The sequence below is a fragment of the Chinchilla lanigera genome, unplaced genomic scaffold (assembly GCF_000276665.1).
Source record: "Chinchilla lanigera isolate Chin_1 unplaced genomic scaffold, ChiLan1.0 scaffold00023, whole genome shotgun sequence".
Lineage (NCBI taxonomy): Eukaryota > Metazoa > Chordata > Mammalia > Rodentia > Chinchillidae > Chinchilla > Chinchilla lanigera.
The window spans coordinates 27,461,307-27,480,112 of NW_004955424.1; the positions used below are offsets into that span (position 1 = coordinate 27,461,307).

Genomic DNA, 18,806 nt, shown 5'->3' on the forward strand with positions numbered 1-18,806 from the left:
CCCCGGGCTCGGGTCTGCGCCGCCGGGCCGGCTCGCGGGGTCGTGTGCGGTGCAGTCGGCGCCTCCCGCGGGCGCCTGAGGAGCGCAGACGGCTCCGGCCTCGCTCCGTGCTCCGCGCGCTTTGTGTCGCGCTGTCATTTCAGGGCGCGAGGACGCTTCTCTATGCATGAGGCGTTCTTCGGTTAGTAGAGTGCATTGAACACTGGTTCCTAAATTGAGTGCTTAGATCTCTGTGGGGACCCTTCGTAATTTGTTGTGTTTGTTTTACTGGAAATGAAATAAAACAGTATTTTGTTAAGATAAGCTTTGGCTTCCAGTCATCATTTAGTCCTCAAAATTTTCATTTCACTGAAACTTCAGTAACCATCCCATCTCATCTTTGAATGGTATTAGATGGACTTTTTTCTTCCCTTGAAGGTATATGGGGACTGGATAAAATATTCCAGATTAAACCCCAGCTCCGAGGGGAAAATGTGAATTAGAATAATAGTATTTTAGATGTTCAGCTGGGTGATGGGACAAGAAAGGTTTGGTTTTTAAAATGGGTGTTCATATATTTTATTGAGAGTTTTATAATTTGAGACTGATTTTTTTTTTTTTTTAATCTTTCAGGATCACTACTCTTGGAATCAAAGATAAATCCAAACACTGCATATCAGAAACAACAGGCAAGTAGTTGTTTATCTTTAATTTGAAAGACCTCATCTGTGATCAAGGAAGTATTAATCTGGCAAAGATGGAATGCTTTCCTGACAAGAAAAAATATTTGGTAAACAGAGCTAGACACCTTGTGTATTTCCCTTACAGGTTAAAAGTTTCAGACTGAAAAGTGAAAGTTTTTGTACTGGCACTGATTTATTATCTTTGAAGTGAGCCACTGTTAGTTAATATTAGAATACAATGTATTTGTTGGTCTAACTAAATAAAGTAAGCCAAGTCTCATACCATGTACTCCAAACCTTTTATTCTGAATCACATTTGAAGGAAATGACATAAAAGAAAATTCAAAGGGGCACTTTTTAAAGCAAGGGAAGCCTGTTCCTGAGATGAAATTAGATCGTTTGACTCGAGTGAGTTTTTGAAGGAGCATTCAAGTCCTGTTCTTTGTTATATTTTCTTTTAATAATCAGACGACACTTTACACATACATTGAAAATTGTGTAACATTTTTTGTTTGTATTTATTCTTGAGAGAGAAAACCTATGTTGCGTTTTAATATGCCTAAGTATTTAATTTAAAAACAATAGTAGATTCAACCTTTTTATTCCGTGAATGTTTTCATTTTTATTATGAAATATATCAAAATTGAAAAGTATAGAAAATAATATAATGGGTGTCTGTAACACCAACAGATTTAAGAATGTTAACATTATACTACATTTGTTTCAAATCTTTGTAATATTGAACATTACCGATATAGTTAAAAGTCCCCTCTGTATCCATTCTGTTCTACCTATTCTCTATTCTCCACATAGGTAACCTTATTTGGAAGTTGATGTGTATTCTTTTTGTACATGCTTTTATATCTCTTTCTGCAGATGTATGTATTCATAAACAATGTGTAGTCTTTTGTGTTTAAAACTTTACCCAACTGCTATCATCCTCTTAACATGTATTCTGCAACTTGCATTTTCCATTAATTTTAAAGATGTATTCATGTTACCAATGTAGATCAGTTGCTTTTTTTTTTTAAACATTGTATTGTATTCTAATGTGTTATATACACCTATTAGATATTTGGATTATTTCCATTTTGTGTGTGGTATATAAATATGGCAGAGATTTTGGAAGAAAAAGAGAAATTATTTTAGGGTTATATTTTATAACATCAAGCTTACTTCAAAGTCTATGAAAATTTGAATGCCACCAAATAAATACTTTACAATTGAAGGAATAAAATTGTGTCTATTGGACAGCTTTTCAATAGTGGAAGTTTTTTACTGTTAAATAAGTAGTTATGTAATACATTCTCAGTTCTTCAAAGTATTTTAGGTTTTTATATTTCAATTAATAGGGTTTTTTTTCCTCTACTTAGGAATGTTTTTTTCATTGTCTTTTTGAGACAGTGTCTCACTATGCAGTTGAGGCTGGCTTTGAGCCCACTTTGTAGCCTAGGCTGGCCTCGAACTCGCAATGATACTCCTGCCTCAGCCTCCCAAATGCTGGGATTGTAGGCATGCACCACCATACCCGGTGGAAATGTTTTTAAAAATTTTTTTTGGTGAAAAATCAAACATTTGTCTTAAATTGAACACCCAAAGATTTTTCCCATACATTAGACATTTTAAGATACACAGTTAAGTAAACTTAATTTCTAAATCAGCCATGAGGGTGGTTATTCTGTCTCTGTACTGAATTTTACTAGATAGCCATTTTGGGTTTTTTGTTTGTTTGCTTGCTCACTTGTAGAGAAATAGTATTATTTTGTCATTTTTCCTCTTTGTGTAAATACAAAATCAGGAAATTTCTTTTTAAAATTTTTTTAGGAAATTTGCTTTTTTTTGGTCTTTTTCCTCGTTAATGCTTGAGTCATAAGCGTCTCCCTACAAATTTATTTATTTATTTATTTATTTTGTTTTTTTCCCCCGTACTGGGAATCGAACTCATGTGACGTTGCGTTTGCCAGGCAGGCGCTGTGCCACTGAGCTAAATCCCCAGCCCCGCTTCTCCCTACAAATTTAACTATAGTAGAATTGCTCTCTAAGTTGTTTATGTGGTATTTTAGTGTTACTGCTGTTGAAAAGATCACATTATGGCAGACAGACATTTATTTATAAAGTAGTCCCACAACATGAGTTAAAACTACACAGTGGTAAACTGGGCACGGTGGCACATTCCTGTGATCCCAGCACTTGAGAGGCTGAGGCACGAGTATCATTGCAAGTTCGAGGCCAGCCTGAAGTACGTAGTGAGATCCTGTCTCAAAAAGACAAGGAAAAAAACACAGTAGTTCTGTGAATACTTTACAAATTTAAGGACTCAGTTTCATGCATAGTAGTTAGAAAACTAATTCGAGATGAATAGCATTTTTGTATGCATTTAATATCTATAAAGTGAAGAAAAATACACTTTTTAAACTATTTTGTGCTGTTGGGAAATACTTTCTGTAGCTAGTCAGTTGTTTTGTGTTTTGGAGGGTGGTGGTTGTATAATGGTACTGGGCATTCAATCCAGAGCCTCCGCACCGAGGAGCTACATCCTCAGCCTTTTAATTTTTATCAGAAGCCATGGTTTCATTAAGTCACTAAGCTGTCCAGGCTGAGCTCGAACTTGCCCTTTTCTTGTTACAGCCTTCCAGAGTGCTAGAATTACATGGGTGTGCCACCACACTCTGCCTAAATTTTTTTTCTAATAGATACAGTTTTTCTTATTTTCCCCAAAAATCTTAATTTGCATTTTTGATAAGTTACACAAATTGAGAGTTTTAAATAATATTTTTATGTTTACTGTAATTATTTTTAACGTTATCCTCTGTGCTTTTCACTAGTCTTGTTCATTAATGGATTTTTAATTAAAACTTAAGTTTTAGTTAGAATTACATATTAGTGGGTTTTAATTAAAAACTTGGTGACTGAAGACATGTTTATATAATATTTTGCTATATTAAAATACATTGAATAAATACAGAAACAAATGCTTAATATTCCTAAAATGAGCCAACTACTGAATTGTTTGCTCAGAATACATCTTACTTTCTTCCAGAAGTCAAGTACTGAATTGTAGGCTTAAAATAAGTTGAGAGTGAGTCAAGTTGAGTATCAAATGACTGAATATTAGATGTCATCATTCACTCACATTGCTTTCTTTCTTAATGTGTGTACTAAAGAAGTTAATGAGGAAAAGATGTACTTTCCCAATAAACTTGTGGAGCATTCCAACATATATTTTGGAAAGAAATAAGAATGATTATACAATACAGTGTGAAATAAAATGCCTGATGTGTGTGTCACATTTTTAAGTTAATTAAAATTAATCTCACTGATCTTAACTAAAAAGCAGAATGTATAGGGATATATAGACTTAAAGAAATAATTTTTTAAACACAGTTGTGTGTTAATTGGGTTTAGGAGAAAAACATAGGGAAGTCTTCACCTCAAATGTATTGAGAGACAAGCTTGCACAAGTGAAACAGTTGCAGAATGATAAAAAGATGGCTAACAGAGTGTTTTGATTCAGTCTTCGTTGAAGGCCCATGAAAGCATTTCACAGAGAGGCAAATAAGGTAACAAAAAGGTTACGATTCTTTTTTGTCCTTTTGACACAGGGTCTCACTATGCATTTCAGGCTGGGCTTGAGCTCACTTTGGAGCCCAGGCTGGTTTTGAACTCAAAACAGATCTTCTTGCCTTGGCCTCCCCATTGCTGGGGTTACAGGTGTGTGCCACCTCACCTGGCCTTTTTTTTTTTTTCCTTTTTCTTTTTTTGTCTTGTTTTTTTGAGAGAGGGTCTCACTGGGCAGTTCAGGCTGGCCTTGAGCTCAGTTTGTAGCCCAGGCTGGTCTCGAACTCGAAATGATCCTCCATGCTCGGCAGAAAGGTTAAGATTCCTGACTGGAATTCCTGACCAGATGTATGCCAATACAAAATATAAGCAATAAACTTGCATTCCACAGCCATAGGCAATGGAAAATTAGAGATGGGAGAAACTGATATGAGCTAAAATCATTAAGGAAAACTTTACTCTTGGTGGTGGTTGTTAAAGGAATTGTGACAGAGTAGAAAATAATACTCCCGCTAGGAGAGGTATTAACGCTATTTGCAGTAGGTATTTTTTGAAAACTTGCCTCGCTAAACAAAAGAGACCCGTTACAGGTGCTTCTCGGGCTTTAAAATGGTGAGAGTGACGCTGTGCCTGGGGAAACCAGTGTGGCTGTCATGAGTAAGTTGGGGGGGTTGGGGGGTGCAGCGCTTGGGGTATAGAGACTTAGATGTAAGAGGTGAGAGTCTTGAATTGACAGCAAGGAACTGAGTTCCATTGTATGTTCAAGAAAGTGCTAGGAGATTTGGTGAACAATTATATGAAAGAATCAAAGGTCACACAGTGTTTCTAAGTCTTTGGGGAGAGTGGGAGGAAAGTGGTTAAGTTGAGCAGATTTACATTCATTATTTGGTTTGAGGCTTGTTTATTGAGATAAACTTTAGGTTGAATATACAATACATTAGCATATTTTAAAATTCAAAAGGTATTTTTATAAAGTTTATCGGTACAATTTAGATATTCATAATGACCACATTCATCATGGAGAATTTGTACCTGTACATGATACATCTTAGTTCCTCTTTTTTTCCGGTTCCCCTCCCCTCTCTTTATCCCCTCTCCACGTCCTCATTTACAAAGCTTTGTTTCCATTTTAGCTTTTTTCCTCATTTTTTTTTCTTTTCTCTTCCATCCCTCCCCACTACATCCCCTTTCATTTTCAGAAGATATTTAATGATGTCTGTTTCCCACCTCAAAGGCTATTCATACCTTCCCTTTTCAAAGGCCATGCACATGACCCGTTTGTTAGTTTGTTATCTTTTTACGTTTGTTATCTTTTTAGAAGTATGCATATATAAGCAGAAATGCACACCATCATATATATACATAAGTATACACATATATAATGTGTCTGTATATGTATGTATGTTCCCTTTTGTTATATATGATAGCATACTATTTACTTCTCTGTGCTTTTGTTTTCATTTGAAATATAGTAAAATATGTGGAAAAGCCTTTTTTTTTTTTGGTACTGGGAATTGAACTCACGACCTTGTGCTTGCTAGGCCAGCTGTACCACTGAGCTATATCCCCAGCCCCTATGTGGAAAAGTCTTACAATAAACTTTTGGGACTAATTGTAGGGTAAGAGTTTGGGGAAAGAGTCAATAACTCTAGTTTGGATTTTTTTTTTTTTTTTTTTTCTTTTTGAGACAGGGTCTCGCTATGCAGTTCAGGCTGGCCTTGAGCTCACTTATGTAGCCAAGGCTGGTCTCGAACTCACAATGATCCTCCTGCCTCAGCCTCCCAGAGTGCTGGGACTACAGGCGTGTGCTACCATGCCCAGCCTTAGTTTGGAATTTTAAAATGCCCTTTGAAAGCTTTTCAGGAGTTTCTAACAGAAGAACATCCAGAATACTTAATAAAATCCATCTGAAATTGGAGGAGGTGGTAAGTGTGAGACTAGTTGAGAAATTGCTGCATAAATTCACACAAGAGATACTGTTAGATTTGATTAGGGTAATGGAGATGTTGAAAGAGATCCATGGATTTGAGAGGTATTTTGATGGTAGAATTGACAGGGCATGGTAATCAGGAAGAAGGAGGATCTAATAAAGTGGAAGGATAAGCAGACTAGAGAATAAGAAAAGTGTGTTTCAGACCAACAAAGAATTTCAGCAAAGAAATAAGGGCCAGTCAGTCAGCAAATGGCTTTCATATCCTATAAGATTAAGATTGAGAATATTCTAGATTTAGGTTATAAGAATATAGCTGAAGGCCGGGTGTGGTGGTGCACATCTGTAGTCCCAGCACTCGGGAGGCTGAGACAGGAGGATTGCCATGAATTTGAGGCCAACCTAGGCTAATAGTGAGTTCAAGGCCAGGCTCAACTACACAGTGAGACCCTGTCTCATACAAAAAAAAGAATATAGCTCAGATGAAGGTAGACATGAAAATGGTATCTACTGTATCTGTATCTTAAATGTCAAAACTAGTAAAACTCAGAATGTTGGTGGTGTAACCTCAGGAGAAAGAAGTTTCTACAAGCTTCAGTGCTGCATTTTAATGGCAGCATGAATTTGCAGTGAGGAGAGTCTGCTGTGAAGAGTGCAGCTCAGGTGCAAGAGTACAGGGAGTGAATGATGAGGTCACCAAGACTGGGTTCAGTGATAGGTAAGAGGGCATTCTGAGTGGTGGTTTCAAACAGAGCCAAGGAGTTATTGGGAATCAAATGGAAACAGGTCTTTCCTACCTGGGTGTCTAGGCATGTGTAAAATATGTTGCAGGGGAGATCAGGAAGCAAGCTGATAAAAACTTTTTAAAAATTGGTTCATATATGGGCATTACAGGAATTTATTTTATTTATTTATTTTTATTTTTATTTTTGTCTTTTTGAGACAGGGTCTCACTAAGCAGTTCAGGCTGGCCTTCAGCTCACTTTGTAGGCCAGGCTGGTCTCGAACTCCCAATGATCCTCTTGCCTCAGCCTCCCGAGTGCTGGGATTACAGGCTTGCACCACCACACCCGGCTACAGATTTATTTTATTTTAAAGAGAAAAAATAAAACAAAATTTCCAAACAAAATAATAAGAAGGTAAGAATGGTTTGTTAGGGTAACATTAAGTAACATTAAGGTAACATTAATGTAACATTAAGTATTGTTAGCTTAAAATTAGTTACTCAGAGTACAAGATAGCAGCATTTAATTGTCCAAACAATATTAGCACAAACCTTTTTTTTCAAAGAACTAAGAGAAATTAGTACTATCACTATCTTAACTATCTTCTGTATATGTTTTTTGTTGTTGTTTTTGCTTTTCCCTGCATTCTTTTCTCCATTCCCCCATTCCAGTTTCTCTTTTCTTTTGAAGTTTCTTCTCATTTTATAATATCTCTTGTACATTTTGGATCTCATTTACTCTTTCAGCTTCTCACACTAGGGAGACAGTACAATATTTACACATGTGGTTGGTTTATTTCACTTATGAGTATGGTCTCAAGTTGCATCCATTTCCTACAGAAGTCTCCAGTTTTCCTTCTTCATGGCTGAGTAGTACTTTATTCTATAAAAAGACCACATCTTTTTTATCTCTTCCTCAATTAAAAATAGGAATTTAGACTTGTCAGTTTTAAATTTTTAAGTTCTGTTTCCAGCTTGTGTGATTTCAATCAGGTTTTCTCTGCGCCTTATCTTTTAAATGGCGATACTACCTATTTCATGATAATTGGGAGTTAATGTATAAAAATGCTTTAACATAGTACCTTACAAAAGCTCCTAAAGGGAACTCTGTTCATAATAATTTTATAGATCTTAGAAAGGAAAATCAAAAGAATTTAAATCAGCCAAGTATGGTGTCACACAATTATAGTCAAAGCACTGAGGGAGGCTGAGATGAGGGTTGGAAGTTCGAAGTCCACTAGGGTACGTTAGCTAGACTTTGTCTCAAAAAGGCTAGGGGCCGGGTGTGATGGCGCACGCCTGTAATCCCGGCACTCGGGAGGCTGAGGCTGGAGGATCACTGTGAGTTTGAGACCAGCCTGGGCTACAAAGTGAGCTCAAGGCTAACCTGAACGGCACAAAGAGACTCTGTCTTAATAAGACAAAAACTGCGGCTGGGAATTTAGCTCAGTGGCACAGCGCCTGCCTGGCAAGCGTAAGGTGGTGAGTTTGACACCTGGTAGCGGGAAAAAAAAATCAAAAAAACAAAAACCCAAAACCCAAAAAAAAACAAAAAACAAACAAAAAAGCTAAGGATGTAGCTCAGTGGTATAATCCCCTGGGTTTAAGTCAGGGAAAGGAACTACTAAAAGCTTTGACACATGCTTTGGTTATTCTTACTCATTTTCAAGCTTTTTAATTGATTTTTGAATGGGTTTTATAAATACGTTGATATTTTAGTTTGATAAATATACGTGTACGTTCCCTTTTGGAAAATCTCAGCACTGTGCATGCTAAATTTTATGTGAAAAGTTAGGACAAATGTGGGTTGGTCTGGCAAGTGGTAGAATCCCAGATAGTTCATGGCTGAAGTTTATTCACTGATGAAGTAGATTGGTACCAAGAGAAAACTGGGGAGGAAAAAAATTGATTTATACCTTATTAAATGCCTGTGGGACAGGAAAAATTTTTTTTATGGCTCTGTTGATATGGTATAGTACATTTATTGATTTGCTTGTATTGAACCATCCTTGAATTCCTGGGATGAATCAGGAAGCTTTTTCTTTAAAAAGAGTATTATTTATCAAATTTTAAATAAATTTTCAGGTGCCATTAAGACCCTGGATTAAGAACCCATGATATAAGTAATATTTAGCTGTGGAGTATGGTGGGGATTTTTTGTTTGTCATTTGGTCATTTTGTGATACTAGAGTTTGAACCCAGGGTCTTTGCACTGAGCTACATGCCAGCCTTTTTTTATTTTTTTATTTTTATCTTTTTTGAGATAGTATCTCACTATGTAGTTCAGGCTGGACTTGAGCTCACTTTGTAGCGCAGGGTGGTCTTGAACTCACAGCAATCCTCACCTCAGCCTCCCAAGTGCTGAGATTACAAGCATGCACCACCATGCCTGGCTTTTTTTATTTTTTTGTTTTTTTTTTTGGTTTTTCTCCGGTACCGGGAACCGAACTCACGACCTTGCGCTTGCCAGGCGGGCGCTTTTGCCACTGAGCTAAATCCCCACCCCTTTTTATTTTTTTGAATCAGGGACTCACTAATGGTCCCAGTTGGCCTGGAACTTGGCCATCCTCTGCTTCAGTCTCCCAAGTAGCTGGGATTACAAGCGTGTAGAACCATTCCTGGCCTATAATCACCTTTTTGACTGTTTTTTAAAGGTCGCTACCAAATATAACTAAGCTTTTTCTGTCTTCCCTATAAACACAATTAGAACCTGATTTCCAGCTGGGCATGGTGGCACCTGCCTGTAGTCCTAGCACTTGGGAGGCTGAGGGAAAAGGATTGCTATGAGTTTGAGGCCAACGTTAGCTACATAGTGAGTTCAGGGCCAGACTGAACTACAGTGAGACCCTGTCTCAAAAAGGCGGGGAACAAGGGTATAGCTCAGCAGCATGGTGCCTGCCTGGTAAGTGCAAGGTCCTGAGTTGTATTTCTGGTTAAAAAAAATTTTCTGATTTCCATAGGGACACAGTAATGATTAAATATTTTAGTTACTTGATGAAAATTCTTAAGCTTTTGGTTTAAACTGAATCATTAATAATGTCCCAAAAAAATTAAACTGTTTGCCATGCATAAATAAGCAAATAGTATACTAATAGCAAAACACAGGCTTGAAAACAAACTTTGCTATGAAAAATTGAGCTTCCCTATATCTGGACCTTTTAGATTTGTGAGAGATGCTGCCATTCGACACTTGTTTTGGCATTTTGTTTTAAACATTCTTACCATTTTTTGGAAAATAAACAATTCTAAGCAGTGCTTCTTCTAAATATTTTATTACACAGATGTGGGGTTGAGAGCAGTGGATGAGAGCAGTGGATTGTCACCCATTTAGAGAAACATGGAGCTGGAAATTCCCTACTCTAATGATACTCCCTTACCCGTTTTAAGCTAACTAGAGGTACAGTTAGGTCATGTCTCAAATTTGACTTATCAAAAGAATTACATGGGACCCCTGATAAAAATAAGGAGTTTGTTTTGTTGTGTTGTATTTTATTTGAGTTATGGTCTCGCTGTGCTACCCTGGCTGGCCTCAGACTGAAACTCAGCTATCCCCCTGAAAAGCTGGGATTACAGGAATGTGCCAGTGCCTTAAGCTGTTTTTGGTTTTTGATTGTTGATTTTTGTTTGGTCGTGCTGGGGATTGAACCCAAGCTAACACTCGGCTAAGTCCCTCAGCCAGCAAGTAAGTATTGTTAATCATTTCCCAAGATCATTCTTCTTTGCCTTCTGAAAGGACTCTTACTATACATTCCACTTAGTGTCTTAGATTTTGTCTGGATCGGGAAAAGAGTGTAAGTTGGGAAGAAAGGGCCAGGGATATAGCTCAGCGGCTTAGCAGTGCAGGGCCTGCCTGACAAGCACAAGGGCCTGAGTTCAATTTCTGTTACCAAAAAGAAAACAAAAGACTGAGAAGAAAGGCTAGGCATGGTGGCACACACATGCAACCCTAGCATTTGGGAGGCTGAGGCAGGAGGAGCTCCACGAGTTTGAGGCCAGCATCTAGGCTACATTGTAAGACCGTTCCCTCCCCTCCAAAAAAAAGCGAAGAAAATGATGGAAAGATGCACTCAGATTACCTTAATTACGTGAATTACTTTAATTCAGATTTCAGTGTTCACTAGACTTTCTCTTAGAAGGTTGGTTAGAACTAAAATGGAAAGACCTTGGATGCCTGCTAAAGGGTTTTGGATTTCACTTTGTAGTACAGGTGATCTGCAAAATGGAATATTTAATATGAAGCACTCAGATTTGAAAAAAAAAAACCTGTTTCTATTTTTAATCAAAAGATGATACTGAATTTTGTTAATGTTTAGTAAATGGTAAATCAGGTGATTAAGTCAAAAACATAGTATTCTGAGGAAAGAATAAGTTTTATGAAAAGTGTTTTTGCACCTCTTGCAAGTTATTGTAGCCAAGCTGTCCTAACCCTATCAAAATAGACAAATACCTTTAAAAAGGTTGAAAACAATAGTGCAAATGAAGATTAAATGGTCAGACTTTCGTTTACACTCCTAATGTTACCTGTCTGTCCACCTTTTAGCAAAGCAAAAACAATAATGTAGTACTTCTGACAAGAAGTTGCTCTCCCAGATGGGCAGGGTGGCACAGGCCTGTCATCCCAGCACCGGGGGGCTGAAACAAGAGGATGCTGTGGGTTTGGGACGATCCTGGATTACACAGTGAGCTCAAGGCCAGCCTGGACTGCATAGTGAGATCCTGTCTTAAAAGGAAAAAAAAGTTGCTCTCTCAAAAAGTTCAGCTACTAAAAGAATTATTCTTAAATATGCGTGTCTCATTTAGCGGTACATTATGCTCTAAATATAAATTGGGTCTTAAAATGCTGTTAATTGTGGAGCTATTATATTTCAAAATACTGAAAAATTTTGCCTACTTTGTCTTTATATAGCCCTTTTATTTCTATTTTAGTGTGTTGTGCAAAACTACCAGTCTGTGTTCTTCTGTATACATATAAATATGTTGAGGTGCACAAAGTTTTGGACATCACTGTTAATGAAGCTGTTTTGAGGAGATGACAAGTCAGATGGCAATACAGACTAAGCGGGGAGTACAGGAGCCTGGGTGGTTGCTCTAGTGAGTAGAGTAGGTGTGTTTTTACCTTTTCTGTGCATAGAAGTTCTTCATTGGATTTTGTGAAAACACTTCCATTGTTTGTCTTCTATAGATTGTGGGAAGAATTACAGGACTTGATAAAATTTTAAGAGAACTTTGGTAGAAAATTTCCCTATCAAGAAGCATAGCCAGGAAGCGGGTAGAACAGAGATTGCCAGCTATTCTTACATGATTATAAGCAAATAAGTGTTAATCTGAGGCCTGAATTAAAGGGTTTTTTAATTTACTGATTGGAGCCAAAAAGTACTGACATTTCAAGACTGTCCTACATTAACTTGGGGCTCACTTTTAGTTTTATATTTCCTAATATCAGGTCATAATATTTATGAATACTAGTCATTTGAATGGTTATTAAATGTAAAATGTTTTATAGATTATATTTTAGTACAGTGTGAAACTCAGTTCTTGTGCTAGATGTGGTGGCACAAGCCTGTAATCCCAGCAGTCAGGAGGCTAAGCCAAGAGGATTGCCCAAATTCAAGCCCAGCCTGGGCTATATGATGAGACCCTGTCTCAAAACAAAACCTCATGTGTATGCTTAAATTCAAAGTTTTAGCCATATTAAATTTTACTTTGTGTCCTAAAAAAATTGCTCATTTTGAATATTACCTAGTGATTTTAGTATTTAAATGTATATGTGCATGTTTTTTGTTTTTTTTTTTTCTTTTGTTTTTTTGAGACAGGGTCTCAATATGCTGCTCAGGCTGGCCTTGAGCTCACTTTGTAATCTAGGCTGGTCTTGAACTCAAAATGATCCTCCTGCCTTAGCCTCCCGAGTGCTGGGATCACAAGTATGTGCCACCACGCCTGGCTGTGTGTGCATGTTTTTTAATCTAAATTCAAACCTTAGTTTCTAATATAGAAGTTAACCTTTTTAAAAAGTGTAACCATTAGTAAGGGTGTAAGAGAACATTCTAGGAGAGCACTTAACCTGTGGTGCATAACAACTTAACCTGTGGCGCATAACACTAGGTTCCACAAACACCACATCCCTTACTTTTCTACTGTAAATTTTTATTTTAGTGTAATATTAGCCAGCTGTGCATCTCAGTAGCTGCACCTGGGGGATACAGGAAGCAATCTTTGTGTTTACACAAAGATTGGTACAATGAAAGGCAAGGTGTGTGCTCCTGTGCAAACGTGTCAAACCAGGATTTACACCCAAGTGATGCCCTGTCTTAACAGGTTTTGTATATGTGTACCTGAACATCACAGAGGGTATAATACACCCACACCACTCTAGGATTTGTTGTTTAAAAATTTTTCTTTTGATTTTGCTGGTAGAAGTAGCCCAGTTCAGTACAGTGACACATTAAAAAAACCAGATTTGCAAGTTTGAAGGTCAAAGTGAATCATCAGATTACTCCTGCACAGATGATGATGATCCATTGTGGTAAAATACATGCTTTCATAACAGAAGAGTGGTGTGGGTGTATGAGGATGATGATGGCTTTGATGTTGGCCGTGTGAGCCAAAGTTCATATGACAGTGAAATGGAGCAAGAACTGACTGATACAGGCACACGGAATGCAGACCTCTTTGGTTCAGATGACAAAAAAACAGCAGTTTGGGTATGTATTTGACTAGTCGAAATGTTGCAAAATGGTCAGGTAGAACTAGGTCCAAAAATACAGTGAGGGTCTTGGCAGGGGTGAAATGTATTGGACAGAATCCCAGCATTGCCATTCAGTGTTGGAAATTGTAGCAGATGAAATGTTACAAGATGCTGTGAAATATAAAGGCTGAAATACAAGTGAATGATCTATATGCACCAGTGGCCATATTCAGAAGTGTATTATGACATCTCATAAGCTGAACTGAACGCATTCATAGTTCTGGTGTACTTAGCAGGAATTTCTCACGGGAATGAAAAAATGTAAAACACTTAGGTAAAATTCATGGGTTAAATATGGCATAAAAATGTATGCCCTTGTAGATCCAAAGACTTACGCTTGCAGATTAGAAATTTATCCTGGAACTCAACCATAGGTCCTTATCTGTATAGTAGTAAACTGAATGATGTAAACAGACATCTCTCAAACTAATCAGAATACGATATTCAGCGATTGGTTTACTGGTTTCCAGTTGATGTTAAATTTGCCAAGAGTTGGCCAACACAGAAACTATATGTAAGAACAAAGCAAAAATTCCAAATGAAATGTTTCAATATGAAAACAGAATTATAATAATCTCTGAATTTCAGGAAGATTTACATTGGCCTCATGTAGGACCCCCCCCAAAAAAAAACCAAACTGGTACTGCTGATGGCAACATTGTACCATGATGGAAATATTGATAGGGAAACCAAGACAAAACAGAAGCCTGAGATGGATGCTTTCTGCAACAAAACCAAAGGCAGAGTAGAAGTTGATGATGAGTTAATAAAGCAGCTGTGATGTCACTCGAAACACAAAGCATTGACCAGTTGTTGTGTTTTACCCGATCCTAAATATGTGTGACATAAATAGTTTTGATAGTTTATGAAGAAAATAACAAGTGCAAAATACCACAGAGAAATAAAGAGATCATTTACAGCAGAGGAAAAAAAAACGTTTCTGCCCAGAGAACTTTGCAGAAAAATTGTGGACCACAACTGGTGAGCTGACCAGTGAACAGGTAGGGGCAGTATCCCAAAGACAAGACCTGCTATGGCAACAGGAAAACCAAAAAGATGTCGTTGTGCCCTACAAGAAAGGACAGGAAAACAAAACAAAGATACTATCAGTGTAAGCAGTTCTTGTGTAGAACATGTAGTTTTCATATGTGAAAACTGCCTTGGATGTGACAATAGAAGCAAACACTATTTTTGTTGTAGAGTTTTAGTGGTATTTGCATTGTAGTTCACATAGGTTTTTGTTTCTGATGTTCTCTCTTAGGTTTTGTAAGCAAGTACATAGCTAATGTCTATTCTATTCCTCTCCGTCCGCCCTGTACTGGGAATTGAACTCAGGACCTTGCACTTGCCAGGCAAGTGCCTGTGCCACTCAGCTGTATCCCCGGCCCTGATGTCCATTCTAAGCATGCATTACACATTTGATATTTTATTGATATCTTACTTCCCTGTTAAGTGCACAAAATATAGTAGGAAGATCCTAACAAAACAGGAAGAGAAGAGAGATGATAAGAATAGCCTGCCATCTAGCAAAGGAAAGCCAGGCACATGTACTGTCAATGAAAGCAAGATATGTCCATGAGTATAAAGACTGCCTTGGGTGTGACAGTTGAAGCAAAGATTATTTCTTTTTTCTTTTTGGTTTTTTTTTTTTTTGTACCAGGAGTCGAACTCAGGACCTTGCACTTGCCAGGCAGGCACTTATGCCACTGAGCTATATCCCTGGCCCCTCTTTCTGGTTTTTTGAGACAGGATCTCACCATGTAGCTCAGACTGGCCTCAAACTCATAGCAGTCCTCCTGCCTCAGCCTCCCCAAGTGCTGGGATTACAGGCATGTGCCTCCGTGTTTGGCTGCAAAGATTATTTCTCTGGTATCCTTTGTTTGTGTTTACATTGTGGCTCACATAGGTTTTTATGATGTTACTGTTTTTTCTGATGTTACTGCTTAGGTTTTGTATGTAAGTTCACAGCTGATGTGAAAATGTTGATGTTTATTCTAAATGCACAATACATATTAAGGATTAAATACTTCATTTTATTCATATTTTATGTTCCTGTTAACCACTTTGCATAATATAATAAGAACATCCTGAGAGCCGGGCGTGGTGGCACACACCTGTAGTCCCAGCACTCTGGGAGGCAGCGGCATGAGGGTTGTTGGAAGTTCAAGACCAGCCTGGCCAGCCTGAACTATATAGGGAGACCTTGTCTCAAAAAAAAAAAAAAAAAAAAGGAACCTCCCAAGAAAACAGTCAGACGAGTGAAATGTCAAGTATGTCCTACAAAAATGCCAGGAAAGCAAAACACGTGCTGTCAGTGTAAGCAATACATGTATATGGAGCGTGCTGTTGTCTTGTGTGAAGACTGCCATAGGTGTGATAATTCAGGTAGATTTTTTTTGTAGAGTGCTATTGGTAGTTTCATTGTAGTTCATCTAAGAATTTATTTCTGTTCTTTTTTAGACTATACATCAAAAGCCATGTTGGAAGTTTTGATGCTTTTTTTATAAACACTCAATAAATACTAAAAATGCAGTACTTTATTTTTGTGATTTTTTTCCTATTAAGCACTTATTATTTAATATAATAAAATTTAAATTAATAATCCATCAGTAGAAATATTCTAAAGAATAATTGGGTTTGACACACCCATGTTTTTTACCCTTTATGACAAAAATGTATTATACTCCACTTAAGCCACTGAACTGGGTGCTATTAGTAGTATTTATAGATACAAGGAGTATCAATTTTATTGTTAGATTGCATTTCTTAATATTTGTAGGTCTTTTCCAGGTTATAAAAGTACCATTAAATCTTAACCCATTTCAGGTATTAGTTAACATGTTTAATCCATTCACAGCCAGCTAAAAAGGAAGGTTAAACATGTAGGTCATTAGTGATTGGAATAGCTGACTTTCTGGAAACAACAGAAAGTAGATGGTTGGAATGTCTACATTATAATTTTGACCAAGAATGATTAGCCTTTTCCTTAAGTATTGTATTGGTAATGTGAACCAGAGCCTACTGTCCTGTTTTAATATATTTGTTGTTTTAGGGTTTTGGCTTTCTTTGGGGAGTCAGGAGTCTCACTAGGTAGTTCAGGCTGGCCTTGAACTCACTATGTAGTACAGGCTGACCACTAACTCACAACAATCCTCCTGCCTCCACATCCCAAGTGCTGCCATTACAGTTTTAGGAAATTGCTTAGTGTCTTTTTTGTTAGCAAGCAACTATTTTGCCAAGCTGCCATTAGCAGTGCATTACTGAAGTTTCAAAGGGTAACAGAATGTTGTATAATTCTGTGGTGTCAGTGGAGTACACATTCACCATACCTCTCAGAGGACAATTGTCATGTCTATTCTGTTTCTAGTTTTTTGTTTTTTTCTTTTTTTTTGAAACAGGGTCTCACTATGCAGGTCAGGCTGTCCTTGAGCTCACTTTGTAGCCTAGGCTGGTCTCGAACCTGCAACAATCCTGCCTCAGCCTCCTGAGTGCTGGGATTACAGGCTTGCGCCACCATACCCAGCTGCTATACTGTCGTTTCTAATTCGCTTGATTTTTCTTTATACTTTATAGATACTTCTTTTCTAATTTGATGGTGTAGAAATCTTTTATTTCTTAACAGGATACATTAATTGTTTGGTCAGAAGCTGAGAACTACGATTTGGCTCTAAGTTTTCAAGAAAAAGCTGGCTGTGATGAAATCTGGGAAAAAATCTGTCAGGTAAGGTCCTTTTTGTAATATTTAACTTATATTTGTACACAGCCTTGAATTTCTTTTTATACTTCAAAGATTTGTATTAGAATGTAAAAATATAATATCTTAGTGTGTTTCCGTGCTGAGATTCCAACCCAGGGCTTGGCAGTTGAGCCACACCTACAACCTACAACTACCACCCACCACACCTATCACCATCTTGGGATGTTTTTATATTTTGCAGCAAATTCTTTCATTTGGAATTTTAAAAAGAAAAAAACCTTCATCATAATTCTTTTCACCACTTTAGATTTTCATTGCATACATTCATAACTGATACCCTATAGAATATCAAGATCTGTAGACAAAACATTGTTTACATTATTGTGTTTAGGTTTTTTTCCTCCCCTAGTAATTGCTCATGTGTTTATCTAATGTTGAAGACACCAGACACTATGTGCCAGGCACTAAAAATCAGAAGTGCTCATAGCACCAAGTCACATGAAACTTGAAGGGTAGCGTAATGTATAAGATATGTGATGAGTTTCAGGTGACTAAATGTTTTAGGCAAACTTGTTTATTTTAGAACTTTTTTTTTTTTTTTTTTCTCCAGTTTTTCAGACAGAGTCTCACTATGTGGCTCAGGGTGGCCTTAAACTCACTGTGTAGCCTAGGCTGGTCTTGAACTCATGGCAATCCTCCCACCTCAGCCTCCTGAGTGCTGGGATTACAGGTGTGTGCCACCACACCCAGCTAGAACATTTTTTATATCTACAAAAAAATGCAAAGATAATAGAATTCCTGTATACCCAACTTCCCTGACAAACCCCAGTGCTTATATCTACATGTAAGATATTTGTCACAATTTTTGAACTAATAATTAATACAGTACATTCTTTTTTGGGAGGGGTTGGGTTTTTTTGAGACAGGGTCTTGCTGTGGAGTTCAGGTTGGTCTGAGCTTACTGTGTAGGCCAGGCTGGCATAGAATTCACAGCAGTCCTCCTGAGTCAGCCTCCCAAGTGCTGGGGTTACAGGCCTGCACCACCATGCCCAGCTAATACAGTTCATTCTTGTTATTAAATAACATCTGTACTTCATTTAGATGATCTTAGCTTTTCCTTTTTTTTTTTTTTTTTTGCCTTTTTGAGACAGGATTGCACTATACAGGCTGGCCTTGAACTCACTTTGTAGCGCAGGCGGGCCTCAAACTCACGGCAGTCCTCCTGCCTCAGCCTCCTGAGTGTTGGGAATACAGGTGTGTGCCACCACACCCGGTCTTCTTAACTTTTCCTTAATCTTCCTTTTTCTGTCTCTGAATACCACATTGCATTTAATTAGTCATGTCTCATCCTCTTCAGGCTTCTCTTGGCTGTGATGCTTGGTAATTGAGATTTTAAATTAACCATATAATCATTTTCTTTAAATGAGACACCATGTGTTTCAGTGATTGCTATTTGTTATAGTGGCTGGATTTTTCTGTGTGCATCATTT

General features: G+C 37.6%; 1 protein-coding gene across 4 annotated transcripts in view; it reads left to right on the forward strand.

Annotated features, from left to right (window-relative positions):
- Nucleotides 1-612: 612 nt before the first annotated feature.
- The window catches only part of Ppp4r3b (protein phosphatase 4, regulatory subunit 3B), a gene marked incomplete at its 5' end in the record, with an annotated part of 58,731 nt that continues 40,537 nt past the window's right edge, over nucleotides 613-18,806 (forward strand). For all 4 annotated transcript variants that reach the window (XM_013514663.1, XM_013514665.1, XM_013514664.1 and 1 more), the window contains 2 exon segments: nucleotides 613-668; nucleotides 17,242-17,340. In XM_013514663.1, the coding sequence (XP_013370117.1) occupies nucleotides 613-668; nucleotides 17,242-17,340 (155 nt within the window).